The 15,450-nt window shown below is 42.5% G+C and overlaps 3 protein-coding genes across 3 annotated transcripts in view; all 3 read left to right on the top strand.

The window, feature by feature from the left end:
* The first annotated feature begins 202 nt into the window (after positions 1–202).
* Positions 203–15,450, top strand: part of LOC311031487 (uncharacterized protein) — a 73,042-nt gene continuing 57,794 nt past the window's right edge. The window contains exons 1-4 of the mRNA XM_084037792.1: positions 203–320; positions 469–504; positions 610–722; positions 1,294–1,480. Coding sequence (XP_083893918.1) covers positions 278–320; positions 469–504; positions 610–722; positions 1,294–1,480 — 379 coding nt within the window. The 5' untranslated portion in view covers positions 203–277. The remainder of the gene's footprint in view (positions 321–468; positions 505–609; positions 723–1,293; positions 1,481–15,450) is intronic.
* On the top strand, positions 7,469–10,350 carry LOC311031589 (uncharacterized protein). Its single transcript, XM_084037945.1, has 3 exons — positions 7,469–8,111; positions 8,759–8,887; positions 9,475–10,350. The coding sequence occupies exons 1-3, from the start codon at positions 7,706–7,708 to the stop codon at positions 9,714–9,716; spliced, it is 777 nt and encodes a 258-aa protein (XP_083894071.1). The 5' UTR covers positions 7,469–7,705; the 3' UTR covers positions 9,717–10,350.
* LOC311031414 (uncharacterized protein) lies at positions 11,809–12,800 on the top strand (the record flags this gene model as incomplete). Its single annotated transcript, XM_084037727.1, has 4 exons — positions 11,809–11,816; positions 11,908–12,055; positions 12,456–12,660; positions 12,793–12,800. 4 exons carry the CDS (start codon positions 11,809–11,811, stop codon positions 12,798–12,800), a joined length of 369 nt encoding a protein of 122 aa, XP_083893853.1.

Genomic DNA, 15,450 nt, shown 5'->3' with positions numbered 1-15,450 from the left:
AGTTACCATGACAACTAGCCAGGTTAAATCTGTTTAACTTTCTTTTGAACAACAAAGATCCCAGGAGGCAGAATAAGTGAGAATGTGTTTCTGTGGTGCTTTGGAGCTGCTGAGTTCAAGTTCTTAAAAATTGTGGTAATAGAGATAACAGAAAGAGGAAGACCTTCAGGAAGGACTGAGCTGTGGGAAGTTTTTATGTGCACTGCAGTTTTAGGCTCAGTTTTCTGTCATCTGTTCAGTCACTGATAAATGCTACAGAGCAGCTGTGGTGTCAGCCATGGGGACCATACAACAGAGAATCCTTCACCATTTGGCTATTGGTAAGACATATTCTACTTTTTTGTACAGACATGAAATGTCTTGAACTTCTTCTCTTAAAAGAAATCAAGAAAATTTAAAACAGAACACAATTAAGGCTCTTTTCAGTTTGCTAAATGGAATTAGCTCTGTTTTCTCTTCTCTCTATAGTGTCTTTTCTCTTGACCTCAACTTTCCCTGCAGCAGGTCAGTCAGTTCTACGGTGTGATGCATAAACATCCTTGCAGTTTTCAGTTGACGTTCTTTGTAAAATAATGACATGTTGTATGTTATGTCTCGTGTGTCTGATAGCTGGTCAGGTCAGATTGGTCGGGTCTACTCGTTGCTCTGGAAGAGTTGAAATCTATCACAACAGCGCCTGGGGAAGCGTCTGTGATGACGACTGGGACTTAAAGGATGCTGGGGTAGTGTGCAGACAGCTGGACTGTGGTGCTGCACTGAGTGCCCCAGGGTCGGCCAGATTTGGTCGGGCAACTGGCAACATTTGGTTTGATGATGTGCACTGTGAAGGAAATGAACGTTCTCTAACTGAGTGTCCTCACAATGGATTTGGGTCCCACAATTGTGGACATAACGAGGACGCTGGTGTCGAATGTTCAGGTTGGAAAACTTTTCTATGAAGTGTTATAAATAAATGTATATTTTCTGTCAATTTAAGTCTTTGTGATGATCTGTTCAGATGCAGCGTTGGGGAGTGTTGGTACCCTACAGCATGCTTTCAGTATTAAAGAGGTGTAACAAGTGTGAAATGTTGCTTAAAATAACGTAATTTAAACTGTAATGTAAGTGAAGAATGTTATGAAGTTGAAGTGAAAATCATCATCTTCCCCCGTTATGGTTTGTTTCTGTGCTCTGTGCCTAGGTGTGCCGATCCGACTATCTGGGTCTACATTGTGCTCTGGAAGAGTTGAAATCTCTTATAACAATGTTTGGGGGACAGTCTGTGATGATCAGTGGGACCTAGAAGATGCTCAGGTGGTTTGCAGGGAGTTGGGCTGTGGCACGGCCAGAGCGGTGCCCTCCTTCGGCGAAGGAACCGGACAAATCTGGCTTGATGACGTGGGCTGCTCAGGAAGCGAAATGTCGGTGACTAAGTGTCGGCATGCAGGATTTGGGCAACACAACTGTGGACACAGTGAGGATGCAGGTGTGGTCTGTTCAGGTGAGAAAAAAACGTTTGTGAATTGATGATGAACTCTACCTGCTGTGAGGCAGTGATGCCGACCACAGTGATGCCGACCACATTACATAACATGATTACAAAAGTGTTACTTTTTGTTTCCAGTTCTCTATCTCTCAATATGCCAGTTCCCCTTTTTTTCTCACTCACGTTTTCGCGTTTATTTCCCAGAATTGAAGGCAATGCCTGGTGACCAAAGGCAGACAGTGTTTGACCCATGTTTTAGGGTTTGGTCAGAACACTTTTCATTCCCAGCTGGATGAACATTCATGTTACAATATTCTGACCGGTGGCAAACGAACAGTTATGGTCTCAGCTATAAATGTTTCAATTTACACAAATGTTTTATCAAATTAGGTGATGAGTGATTAAAGTCATTGTGCATTTGTGTCAACCGCTTGTTATGGCAAAATGCTACGATTACAAAAAATTAAGCAACTAATAAATATTTTGAGCATTAAATAAAATATCCTTCTTTTGGAACAACATTTTTTAAAGCCATTTGTGTTTAAGTTAATTAACAAGAATACTCTTTTATTAGTCATTAAAAATATTGTTAAAAATACCCCTTGTATTGGGAAAGAAAAAAAGTAGTATTTGAGGAAAAATATTTATATAGGGTTGCCTATAAAGAAAAATATGCAAATGTCTTTTATAGCGCCAAACAAATGTTATGCATGAATACATTTTACCTGAGTAATTGTGACACATAATGTACATTGTCCCTGTAATGTGTCCAGGTTACATGCCACCGAAGCGTAGCTCCGTCACAATTGTGCCACTGTTTGCTCTGGTCGCACTGTTAGCTGCAAGTCGCTGGCTCAGCCGACGCCATGTTGAGAGTGGTGAGAAGGCCACGGTAAAGGCTCATTTATGCTCTACGCTAGAGACGCATACGGATACGGACGGAGCCTTCTGTCCGTTCTCTGCGTACATTTCGTCCGTATTTCTGTCCGTATCCTGCAAGCTTGCGGATGCGTACCGATACGGACCCAACGTTGCAGTTCCAACAGAAACCGTGGGGGCAGTGTCGGGCATTGTACACAGAAAGTGCCGTGAATAGCATACACAAATTAAAAAACGTTTTAAAAATGACTGATCCCTGACGGGAGGAAGCGAATGGTGACCGCTAGTCGCTCAGCCGGTGAATTCTGCGAGTTCCCATGCTTAATGTGAGCAGCCACCCGGCGAAGCCAGTTGTCGAAAGCCCCGACGGACATCCTGATATACTGAAAATGACGTTCGTCGTCAATTTCTCTCATCGGTAAAACCAATGACTGGAATTCTCCGTCCACACTCGGGATGTATTCAGTGGTCTCACAGACTACGCTTGCCTCCTTCTCAATAGATGCAGGATCGTTATCTCCTCCATTGTCCAGTCGCCATGTTTGTTGTTATGATAAACTTCAATTTAAAACTTTATTGGAGTAACGTTTTAATGTGAATGACGCCCTCTAGAGGATATTTTGCTCAACGTCCATTGCAACGTAGAGGACGCATGAAAGAATGAGGGCAGTGACGTTTAGAACGTTGATAACGCACGTCTCTATTTACGCACGAAATGGAAGCATAAATGAGCCTTAACACTTCCTCCCTCCCAACTCGTGAAATAACAAATACATAGGAAATTGGGAGAAGAGTCCCATGTGCATTATACCGCCTCACCACTTCGTGCTTATTAAAAAAAAGACAGAGAAACAAGAACAATATCAAAGACACACTACATGTAACATGATATTGTTGTGCTATCTTTCAGGAATCCTTCCAAAACCCAGCATCTCCATGAATCCTGCCGCTGGAGTTATCTGGGGTCAGAATGTCCACATCACTTGCTCTCTCTCAACTTGGACACGACAGCTTTTAGGCGCAACGTTCATTTTGACAAAGACTTCAGCTGCATTCAGAAAGACCAAAGAGTCAGGAACCAACTCTGCCATCTTCAGTATGCCTACAGTCAACTTGGCCAACGAAGGATCGTACCAGTGTCAGTATGAGACAACGGTTTCAAGCAGAAAAAGCAGCTCCCCGTTGAGTGACCCTGTCAGACTCTCTGTTACTGGTAAGGTTTCATTCATTGTGACTGAATGTGATGTGTCTTTAAATGCATTCACTTTGAGAGTTAGATGAGAAGGTTGATCTACGTTTGGCAAGAAACAAAAATAAATGTAATTTCCCAAAATGAAGAATTATTCCTTTGACTTTAAAGAAATCTAGCAAATACAAAAACTAGGAATAATTCAGCTCAAAGTCCATTTATCGCTCTATCATTGTCACATTTTTGTCAGTGAGCCTCACAAAACCCAGCATCTCCATGCGTCCGGCCAACGAGGTGACCTGGGGTCAGAACGCTAGCATCACCTGTTCAATCTCAACTCAGCATCTAAGTGGAACATTCGTTCTGCAGAAGACCTCAGGCTCGTTCAGAAAGACCCAAACAACAAGTAACAACTTTACTACCTTCAACATCTTGCAAGTGGAATTCGCCAACGAAGGATCATACCAGTGTCAGTATCAGACAAGGGTTTCAGGTCAAGGCTTCAGCTCCCCTTTAAGTGATTCTGTCAGACTCTCTGTTACTGGTAAGGACATTCATGCATTCCCTGAATTTGATGTTTTCTTAAATGCATTCACGTTATTGTTGAAAGTTAGATGAAAAGGGTTGATCTACGTTTGGCAAGAAACAAAAATAAATGTAATTTCCCAAAATGGAGAATTATTCCTTTGACATAAGAGAAATCTAGCAAATACAAAAACTAGGAATACTTCAGCTCAAAGTCCATTGATCGCTCTATCATTGTCACATTTTTTTCAGTGAGCCTCCCAAAACCCAGCATCTCCATGCGTCCGGCCAACGAGGTGACCTGGGGTCAGAACGCTAGCATCACCTGTTCAATCTCAACTCAGCATCTGAGTGGAACATTCGTTCTGCAGAAGACCTCAGGCTCGTTCAGAAAGACCCAAACAACAAGTAACACCTTTACTACCTTCAACATCTTGCAAGTGGACTTCGCCAACGAAGGATCGTACCAGTGTCAGTATCAGACAAGGGTTTCAGGTCGAGGCTTCAGCTCCCCTATAAGTGATTCTGTCAGACTTTCTGTTACTGGTAAGGACATTCATGCATTCCCTGAATTTTATGTTTTCTTAAATGCATTCACGTTATTGTTGAGAGTTAGATGAGAAAATCGATCCACTCTTGGCAAGAGTTTTATACATAGTTATATACAGTTTTTACATATATATATATAGAAGTGACCCCCTCACCCCATACTCCCGCAGCACCTCCCACAACATATCCCAGGGGACACGGTCATACACCTTCTCCAAATCCACAAAACACATGTAGACTGGATGGGCATATTCCCAGGCCCCCTCCAAGATCCAAGCCAGAGTAAAGCGATTATGGCTCAGGTGATATAACGGGTCGGCCAATGTTTGGACGGTCGGCGGCTCGATCCCCGCCCTTGTCACTGTGTCATGGACGTTATGTTCTTGGGCAAGACACTTCACCCAGCTTGCCTCGTGTGAGGTGGTGGTCAGAGGGGCCGTAGGCGCAGAATGGCAGCCACACTTCCGTCAGTCTGCCCCAGGGCAGCTGTGGCTACTATCATAGTTTGCTACAAATGGCATGACTGTGTGTGAATGAATGGAACCTGGAACCCTGTCAGAGTGCTTTGAGTGTCTAGAAAAGCACCATACAAATCCAATCCATTATTATTATTATTATTAAAGAGCTAGTCTATTGTTCCACAGCCAGGACGGAACCCGCATTGTTCCTCTTACTTTACCAGGGAGGCTTAGTAGTGTGATACCCCTGTAGTTGGTACACACTCTCTGGTCCCCCTTTTTGAACAGGGGGACCACCACTCCGGTCTGTCAGTCCTTAGGCACTGTCTCTGACTTCCACGCAATGCTGAAGAGACATGTCATCCAAGACCGCCCCTCCACCACCAAAGCCTTCAGCATTTCTGGACGGATCTCATCCATCCCCGGGGCTTTGCCACTGAGGAGTTGTTTGACTACCTCAGTGACTTCCACCAGGGAAATTGACGATGATCCTCCATCAGCTTCCAACTCTGCCACTACAATAGAGGGCGTATCAGTCAGATTTAGGAGTTCCTCAGAGTGCTTCTTACAAGGGCGTAACTTTGAGTTGAACATTGGGGGGGTTGAGATTTCCGCCTGTGAAGCAGGTGTATATATATCTTTGGAGACTTTGGAGACTATGGTGGGGGGGCTTGCGATCCTCTAGGGGGGTCCGGGGGCATTCCCCCCCAGGAGAAAATTTTGAATAATTTCATTTTAATGCATCAATTTGGTGAATTCTGAGAAACAAAATATGACATCAATTACTGACTAATTTCTTACAAACTGCTGGTACTGATACAAATGTTGACATACTAAATGGGGTTGATGAGTTTAAGCATTCAAGAAAAGATGAAAACCAAAATGACTAAAACACAATTCGTTTATTATTATTATTATTATTATTATTATTATTATTATTATTATTAATAATAATAATAATAATAATAATAATAATAATAATAATAATAATATAAGTGGGTGAATATTCCTCAGCCTTCCTTGGTGTTTTGGTTTTGACTAAAGCCCCGTTCACATACGTCGCCACTCGCCCATCTCTGAGCGACAGCTGTCAATGAATGTGAATGTGTTCTACCGGGATGTGGCCAGGACAGGCGATGCGATGTGGTCGATCGGAGATCAAATTATTTTAACTTTCTGCGATGTGAGTGAAGCGAGTACCAATCACAATGTAGAATAGAGATGATCGACAGTTGACGTCAACAGAGAGCTCCACAGAGAGTTGTCGCTTGAAGTCGCCGCCGGCGGCAGTTAATTTTTTTTTGCCAGCGAGTAGAATTCAGCGAGAAAGCGAGTGACGGGCGAGTAGTGGCGTATGTGAACGGGGCTATACGCGCACGCACTGTCAAACTCGCCGGCTGGGGGGAGGGCTAACTTTTGTTCAGTAACATGATGACTCGTGAGTGGTGGCACTGGTGCCCTAGCAGTAGCTACCTCCTGTTGGGAAGATACTTTTATTCTTTTGCTTTTTTTCGCGTGCTTTCTTCATACCACTGCTGATGCGGGGAGAGACCGGGAGAGACAGTAGAGGAGCGCAAGTCCGAGCAAGGTGGGCGAAACCAAATCTCAGAGTGGGAGGGGGCACAGACAAACGTCACTATTTTTTACTGGTAAATTGAGAAAATCTACCACACCGTTGTGATTATAATGCTTAACATTCAATATCAATAATTATGATATCAAATTGGGTGGGTTGTGGTGGCTGGTTTGGATTATTGGGTGGGTTGCAACCCACCCATCCCCCCCATAAATTACGCCTATGGCTCCTTCCACCGCCCGATTACCTCCTCAGTTGAGGTCAACAGTGTCCCATCCTTACTATATACAGCTTGGAGGGTTCCCCGTTTTCCCTTTCTGAGGTGCCGGACGGTTTTACAGAAGCACCTTCGTGTCAACCGAAAGTCCTCCTACATGGCTACTCTAAAATCCTCCCACACCCTCTGCTTTGCAGAGCATATGCATATGCATATATGCACAAACAACAGTCAGAGTTTTCCCCCTGATAACCCAAAGGCGTAGGGAGGCTACCCTCTCGTCCACAGGGGTAAACTCCAACACAGAGCAGCATTCAGCCGGGGATTTGTGAGTATCCCCACACCCGCCTGGCGCCTCACACCTTGGTCAACTCCAGAGAAGAATAGAGTCCATCCACTATTCAGGAGTACGGTTCATGAACCGAGCGTAGAGGAAAGCCCCACCAGATCTAACTGGTAGCTGGTAACAGAGAGCCAGAGCCAGCATCTGATGCAGGGTCTGGACTGTCAGGGTATACATACTGTATATATCCATATATATATATATATATATATATATATATATATATATATATATATACTGTATATACACACACACACACACGTAGATGCCTGGATGCTGCTGCAAGAAGCGAGTGACAATGAGTCAGTCAGCTCGGAATCTTGTAGAAGCAATATTAAGCAATAAGGACATCATTAACACATTGGCAAATGTTTTGATTTTTAGATATTGTTAAATAGGTGCACAATATGACCAGGGATGTCAAAGGGTGACTTTAAGTAATTAGTGAGAGGAACAAATGTGTTCTTTTTTTCTGGATAGAAATATTTGTCGATTCGTCTTTCCATGCATTCGTATGTCCTTTCCATTTGTGGAAGCCATCGTGAACTGATATTTCATATTGTCTTCACACTGTTATCCCATTTGTATTTAGTGCTGCTGCAGCCCAGCATCTCCCTGGTGTCCCCTAACGGAGGGCTGGTCTGGGGCCCTGAAGGTGCAGAGGTCACTCGGGGTTACAGCTTTGTCTTCACCTGCTCCATTTCCTCCCAATATCCTGGAGGTGTTTTCTCCCTCATCTTCTCTGGTATCAGCGATCCCATCATCGAGCCAGTGGTCAACCGCTCGGCCTCCTTTCCCTTTCTGGCTGAGTACGAACACGAGGGGAACTACAGCTGTGTGTATGAGGTCCAACTGTCCAAGCAGAGCTTCACTTCTAACCACACAGCGACGGTGCACGTCCTAATTAAAAGTAAGTAGAAGATGTTTTGGTCGAATGTATAGTGAGAATTGTTCTACCCTCTATAGTGGACTCGATGTTTCCCAGAATTCATCTTGAAGTAGCTTACAACCGCTGGTCACTGACCAAGTTTTGGTGCGAAAATGTAAATTGTATTTATTTGGTGATTATTTTGGTTATTATTTAATTTGGGAAAATACTGTTATTGCCTCCAACATAGAAAATGCAGCTGTAGAGGGCCTGGCTTGAGAAATGCACTTGTACTTTGAATTAGACCACCAATGACAGAGTGGTAGTGTAACAGAAAAGGTTTTAATGATAAGATTGGGTTTAATCAAACATAATTAAATATACCCAGAATCTCTGCTTACCAGGCGAATTTGAATTCACTCACCAAATTGAATTATGAGGCTACTCAACTGATTAGCTGTCAATATATTTTTATTACTTAAAATTATTTTGTTATTTATTATGGGTGGCCCACCAGCTGACCCTAATGGCCTTTTCTTAATCGGGTACCTCCCCTCTGAACAACACACACAGGAAGAAACGTGTCCTCTCTGACAAGCTAGTGGCTAGCGTGTAGAAAGGGCAGATTATTGATGCCATTGGGAAAACATGTTTCAGGACTAACTGTGTTCAATGTTTTTCTCTCCGAGAACCGCTGTTGCCGTGTGTCTCCTCGGTTGCTGCCGGGGGTCTGCTGCTGCTCCTGCTGGTGTTAGTGGGGATCTGCCTGGTCTGCAAGAGAAGAAGAGGAACCACCCAGCCTGAAGCCCTTGTCCAAAGTCTGTGACACACAACAGCTGTGAAAAGACAAAAGCCTTATCGGCGAGGGACCATTAGAACCTCCCATTTCCATATTTTGCCGAGTAAAAATTCCACCACAAAAGACCTGCCATATCATGTTGAACATAGAAAATAAGTATTAGTCCTGTGTGATTTGCCATCGCAGTGATTTGGGGCTTTGTTTGGAGAGCCATGACATCATTAAGGATGATATCAGTTAATATGAGTAAAATAAAGTCTTTGCGTTAGTACGTGAAAATGAAAATCATGTAAATCACACGAGGTCCCGTGCGAATGGATCTAAAGACCTGCTGGTCGTATTGTTTCACTTTACATTCTCAGCCCATATTTGTGTTTGAATTCTTGTAAAGAATTAATTCGGATACATTTAGGTTGCGTTCACACTACGAGATGCAACTGATATCTGTGTTTTTCACGGCAGTGTGAACAGCACAAATCACGTGGAAATCGGACATTTTACAATTATTTTAAAAATTTCTATTTGGGCCACTTTCATGTGTGGTCCTGAATTGTAATTCAGCATGAATGCTCGTAGTGTGAACATGTGTTTGTGCTTGTGTTGCAGTGACGGTCAAAGCCAACAACGACTATCAAGATGACATGTGTGAGGAAGAGGAGGACCACTATGAACATTTTAACCCGGCAGACAAAAAGAAGAAACTCAAAGTAGAAGAAGAGCAGAGCAACGATTATGAGGACCAAGAGGTGGTGGAGCAAGGTGGTGATGAAGACATCTATGCAAATGTAATTGAGCCATTTGATGACATGGACATTTATGGAGATGAAGATATTTACCAAAATGTTTGAGGCAGTGGTCAAGGGAAGAAAAACACAAACATCACCATTTTGTTTAAAAAAAAACACGATCCGTTTTGTGTCTTCGTCCGAGCAACGTTAGCTAGCTAACACGCTCTCCCTGATGATGTTGTGATTGACGTAGCGATATTCAAACATAACTGCTCATTATAACATTACAACACAACAGTTAACATATATAGCTAAAATTAATTCAGGCCATCCGACGCTGTGTTTATTTGCGTCTTTGCATTAACTTTGTATGTAATAGCTCCGTGCGGGAAAATCGCTTTGCTACTATAGAGGTCAAACAAACTACAATGACTCCGTATCCGCATCCCTACAGCCATTCTGCAACCACTCTCAATTCTGAGAGCTAGCTGTGTTTCCCCTGAGCTAAGCTAAACTAAGATAAGATAAGCTAAGCTAACGTGCTGCTGTCTCCAGGTACAAATAATCTGTGAAGACGTGGTGGTAACAAGTGATACATGTATTTCCATAAATGTTGAACTCCTCCTCTCAGTGTTGTTGATGAATACATTGTTTATAAATGTTTTTAAGGTAAACATGCTAACTTTAAATTAATCTTAAAAATACCTTACTTGTATGTACTTATATATTTTATTCAAATACATTTTTTCATGACTTTTGTAGTCTTGTCTATCTTTTTGCACATGCACACATAACCCAATTATAACTGCGGGAGTCTTCTGCTGGATGATCTCATAAATAATGAGCAGACCGGGCTCGGTGGTGTAATAATCAGTCAGTCATTTCAAGCTCGGGGGCCGGCAGCCATCTTGAATCTCCCTTTCTATTTCTGTCCCTGGCATCCCCCGCTTCAATGACCATTTGTTTGTTTTCGCAGAGATCCTTCTGAGAAGTTACGATCTTCCTTTTTCAGTCTGATAAGGGTCCGTGTACCTTCCGTTCATTCTATTTTCAATTTTGAAACGAAAAACGAAAAAACAAGTCATTTTTCTTTTTTCAATATATGTACCAGGTTTTAAAAGACCAAACAGGAGCCGTTTTCTATTAAAATGTAGCCATAAAATTGGATTTTGTGTTGTTTTCCTATTGTGGATTTTTATATTCCCAGATAAACACGAAGAATCCAATCTATGTTAATCCAAAATGCAAAAATGCGGAGATTTTTTCACAAATCTTTTATTACAAGGTCAACCGGAAGCAGTATACCCGGAAGCAGTATTTTAGCCCTTTTCCAGGGATAAGCACGTCTTTAGCGTTTTCTAGCAAAACAGTAGCAGATTTGGTCAGCAGGAGTTTGAAGCCTGGACGAGATGGTGTCTCTCCAGCCCTATGGACATTTAATAAGAGAAATGATAGCTCAAAATCTCTCGCACGCGGACATTTCCACAAATTTATTACAATTAGGTGTGCAGAAAGGGTGTTCTGGAATGAGTGTCAGGAGATTTTGTGCACATCACAACATTTCCAGGAGGGGACATGTATCGGACACACAATTAGAGGTTACGATCAGCAGGGCAATAAATCAGGTAGGTTATTTTGGTTTTCTTTGACAAGTCACATTTACTCTGTTACATATACTTGATTAGGTTTTTGGATAAATTGTACGAGTAGTTTTACATCATCTCCATACTATTTACTTGAGTATAGGCTACTTGTGAAGAAGAATGTACTCTTACGCATCATTATTACCACCCTCCTCAGTAACGCGTTAGTAACGCGTTATGCCAGTGACGCCAATAATCACTGAATATGAAATATTCTTAGTTACGTAACGCGTTACTCCAATCTGACCACTTTTTCGAGTAACGAGTAATCTAACGTGTTACTATTTCCAAACCAGTAATCAGATTAAAGTTCCTTATTTAAAACAGTTTTTTGTGACTTTTTCTGTCATTTTTGCAAGATTTGTGTGACTTTTTTTGCAACCCCACACCAGAAGCCTGCAGATGACTCTAGGTGTGATTTATTAGCTGGAAAATACAATAGGGACATAGCCTGAAGCCTCACACAGTTCCACTACAAATTTGAGAAAAACGAATCACATCTATAGTCATCTGCAGGCTTCTGTTGCACAATTTATTTAGGTATGTCATCTCATGTAATTGTGGACACAATGCACTCGTAGATTGCAATATTCTTGATCTATCCTACATTGCAGACTTAACATTTGATGAGTCAACATTTGATTGAGTCATGTTTGACTATTTTATAGATCAGCAGTTCTTGAATATGGGATGTGGGACCAGGTCAGGATGGACCATGGCCGGGAATTTTACTTGTCCCTCTACATGCAGGAGATGCTGTCTAACTACAGACACAACTTGCAAAGGCAACCATATCTCCAAACTCAGTCAACAAAGGTGAGGTAACGGCTTCCTTAATGTACAAAATGTGCCTTGTTTATGCCTGAAATGAGACTATGCTTTGGAGATGTTACTCAGATGTTACGTACTGAACAGCAAAATAAACTCTAGCAGTGATTGTTATTGGAATATATAGCTAACAGAAAATATCACTTAACCTTAACCAGATGCACCCTTGAGTGGGGATGCTTGTAGGTACCCCTACACATCAATGGTCCTCCTTGGACTCCCAATCAACCCTCTTCATATTGTCTTTTAACTTTTTACATCTGATATAATCCTATTTCCTCTCACCATGTTGATTTTGCAGACTAAATTGAGTGGGGATTTTTTTTAATTGAGTGTTTGTTTTACATTATCCATCTAAAAAAAAAATCTACCCTTTTCTTGTCTACAGAATCATACGGTAGAGCGAATGTGGGTAGAGATCAACAACCGGGTAAATTACCCATTGAAGGAGGCCCTCATCCAGCTGCAGGATCAGGAAGTCCTCAACATGGACGACAACGTCACCAGATACTGTACATCTAACCTTACTGCTGAGCTGTGCAAGATTGGCATAACAAGAGCTGTTCTTGCATGGAATGCACATAGAATCCCGGGTGAGTTACATAAAAAAAAAACATGTAACACATTACAGTCCAGTCCTTTTGTGTGAAGTTTTTCTTTATTTTAAAGTTGACAGTGAATTCACACAATAGCTGACATTTTGTGACCTATGCTTTGCTTCACAGGCAAATGAACACCCAATCATTTGGCTGCAGGAGGATGTCCAAAAAAACTAGGAGATGATTTGTTGCCACATGCCTGTCAAGCAGCAGACATATACCAGCAGGATGTTGACTTCAAGTACTAGAGTCTCCTGTTTTGGAACTGACCCCTTCTCAAATGAGGAGGATAAAATATCAGCAGAACAACGATTTGCTGAGGGGTACCCTGATATTTCAGTTTTATTAGACAATGTGGTAAACTATAATTTTGCACCTTTTCAGGATGCATTGCTGTATCTGATAAACATTACACAACAATATCCATGAAAATGGCAAATAAAGACAAGTTGGTACTGGATAAACTGTATATTTTGTTACTTTCATTGAATTGCAACTCAAATCAAACACAATCAACAATATGTTTTCCACTAAGTGAACATATTTTTCTAAAGTGCAACATGAAATACAAAAAATATTCTGTATCCTCTACAGCTGTTGAACAAGTGCACAATTCCAACTGACTGTGAACAAGGCAATTAGCCAGATGTACTGTAACAGAGGCAATCAGGCTTAAATCACAGAACGTGATACAATCACACTTAAAGGGTTAATCCATCTTAATTACACCACCCAGTATGGAGAGAACATTGTCAAGACTGGTCAGCCTGTGGGCATTGAAAGAGAACTCATCTGCCCTGCATTTGAGGCACTGGTTGGATGTCAGCATCCACTGGTCAACGCAGCTTTTGCAGCCAACAAAGCTTTTGCAGCATACAGCAATCACAGGTTCTTCCATTAGCCCTGTTTGATGAAGAAAACAAAAAGGACAATTCACATGCAAGATTAGAGTTCAATATATTATCTTCTCTTTACTTTATCTACATATTACATATGTTTAAAAGCTTGGCAAGGGACTGTTTCACTTTAACATGCAAAAGTGAATTAATGTTTGATTCACTTGGACATTCAATCTGATCCTGCTTAAAGGTAGACTTTAATATAGATCAAACAATAAATTATGTTACAGACCTTTGCACACAATACAACCAAAGGCCTCCTTCATGTGTGTTATCATGGTGCTGGTCGGAACCAGCATAGCGCCGCTGGTGCTGCTGGCATGTGTTGACAGGTCCTTCATGACTGTGGTGACTTCACTCAGTCCTTGAGCAGCCAAGACCACTTCTTCTACACTCAACAAAAATATAAACGCAACACTTTTGTTTTTGCTCCCATTTTTCACGAGATGGACTTAAAGATCTAAAATTCATTCCAGATACACAATATTACCATTTCTCTCAAACATTGTTCACAAATCTGTCTAAATGTGTGATAGTGAGCACTTCTGCTTTGTTGAGATAATCCATCCCACCTCACAGGTGTGCCACATCAAGATGCTGATCTGACATCATGATTAGTGCACAGGTGTACCTTATACTGCCCACAATAAAAGGCCACTCTGAAATGTGCAGTTTTGTCTCACAGCAAAATGCCACAGATGCCACAAGCATTGAGGGAGCGTGCAATTGGCATGCTGACAGCAGGAATGTCAACCAGATCTGTTGCTCGTGCATTGAATGTTCATTTCTCCACCATAAGCCGTCTCCAAAGGCGTTTCAGAGAATATGGCAGTACATCCAACCGGCCTCACAACCGCAGACCACGTGTAACCACACCAGCCCAGGACCTCCACATCCAGCAGGTTCACCTCCAAGATCGTCTGAGACCAGCCACTCAGACAGCTGCTGAAACAATTGGTTTGCATAACCAAACAATTTCTGCACAAACTGTCAGAAACCGTCTCAGGGAAGCTCAACTGCATGCTCGTCGTCCTCATCAGGGTCTTGACCTGACTCCAGCTCGTCGCCGTAACAGACTTGAGTGGGCAAATGCTCACATTCGATGGCGTCTGGCACGTTGGAGAGGTGTTCTCTTCACGGATGAATCTCGGCTACATTGTTCAGGGCAGATGGCAGACAGCGTGTGTGGCGTCGTGTGGGTGAGCGCTTTGCTGATGTCAATGTTGTGGATCGAGTGGCCCATGGTGGTGGTGGGGTTATGGTATGGGCAGGCATCTGTTATGGACGAAGAACACAGGTGCATTTTATTGATGGCATTTTGAATGCACAGAGATACCGTGATGAGATCCTGAGGCCCATTGTTGTGCCATACATCCATGAACATCACCTCATGTTTCAGCAAGATAATGCACGGCCCCATGTTGCAAGGATCTGTACACAATTCTTGGAAGCTGAAAATGTCCCAGTTCTTGCATGGCCAGCATACTCACCGGACATGTCACCCATTGAGCATGTTTGGGATGTGCTTGACCGGCGTACGACAGCGTGTACCAGTTCCCACTAATATCCTGCAACTTCGCACAGCCATTGAAGAGGAGTGGACCAACATTCCACAGGCCACAATTGACAAACTGATAAACTCTATGCGAAGAAGATGTGTGGCACTGCATGAGGCAAATGGTGGTCACACCAGATACTGACTGGTTCTGAGTCCCCAGACCCCCAATAAAGCAAAATAAATGCACATTTCAGGGTGGCCTTTTATTGTGGACAGTCTAAGGCACACCTGTGCACTAATCATGATGTCAGATCAGCATCTTGATGTGGCACACCTGTGAGGCTGGATGGATTATCTCAGCAAAGCAGAAGTGCTCACTATCACACA

Source organism: Eutrigla gurnardus (genome assembly GCF_963514095.1).
Source record: "Eutrigla gurnardus genome assembly, chromosome: 20".
NCBI lineage: Eukaryota > Metazoa > Chordata > Actinopteri > Perciformes > Triglidae > Eutrigla > Eutrigla gurnardus.
The sequence above is the reverse complement of the archived record's forward strand: the minus strand, read 5'-3'. Positions and strand labels throughout refer to the sequence as shown.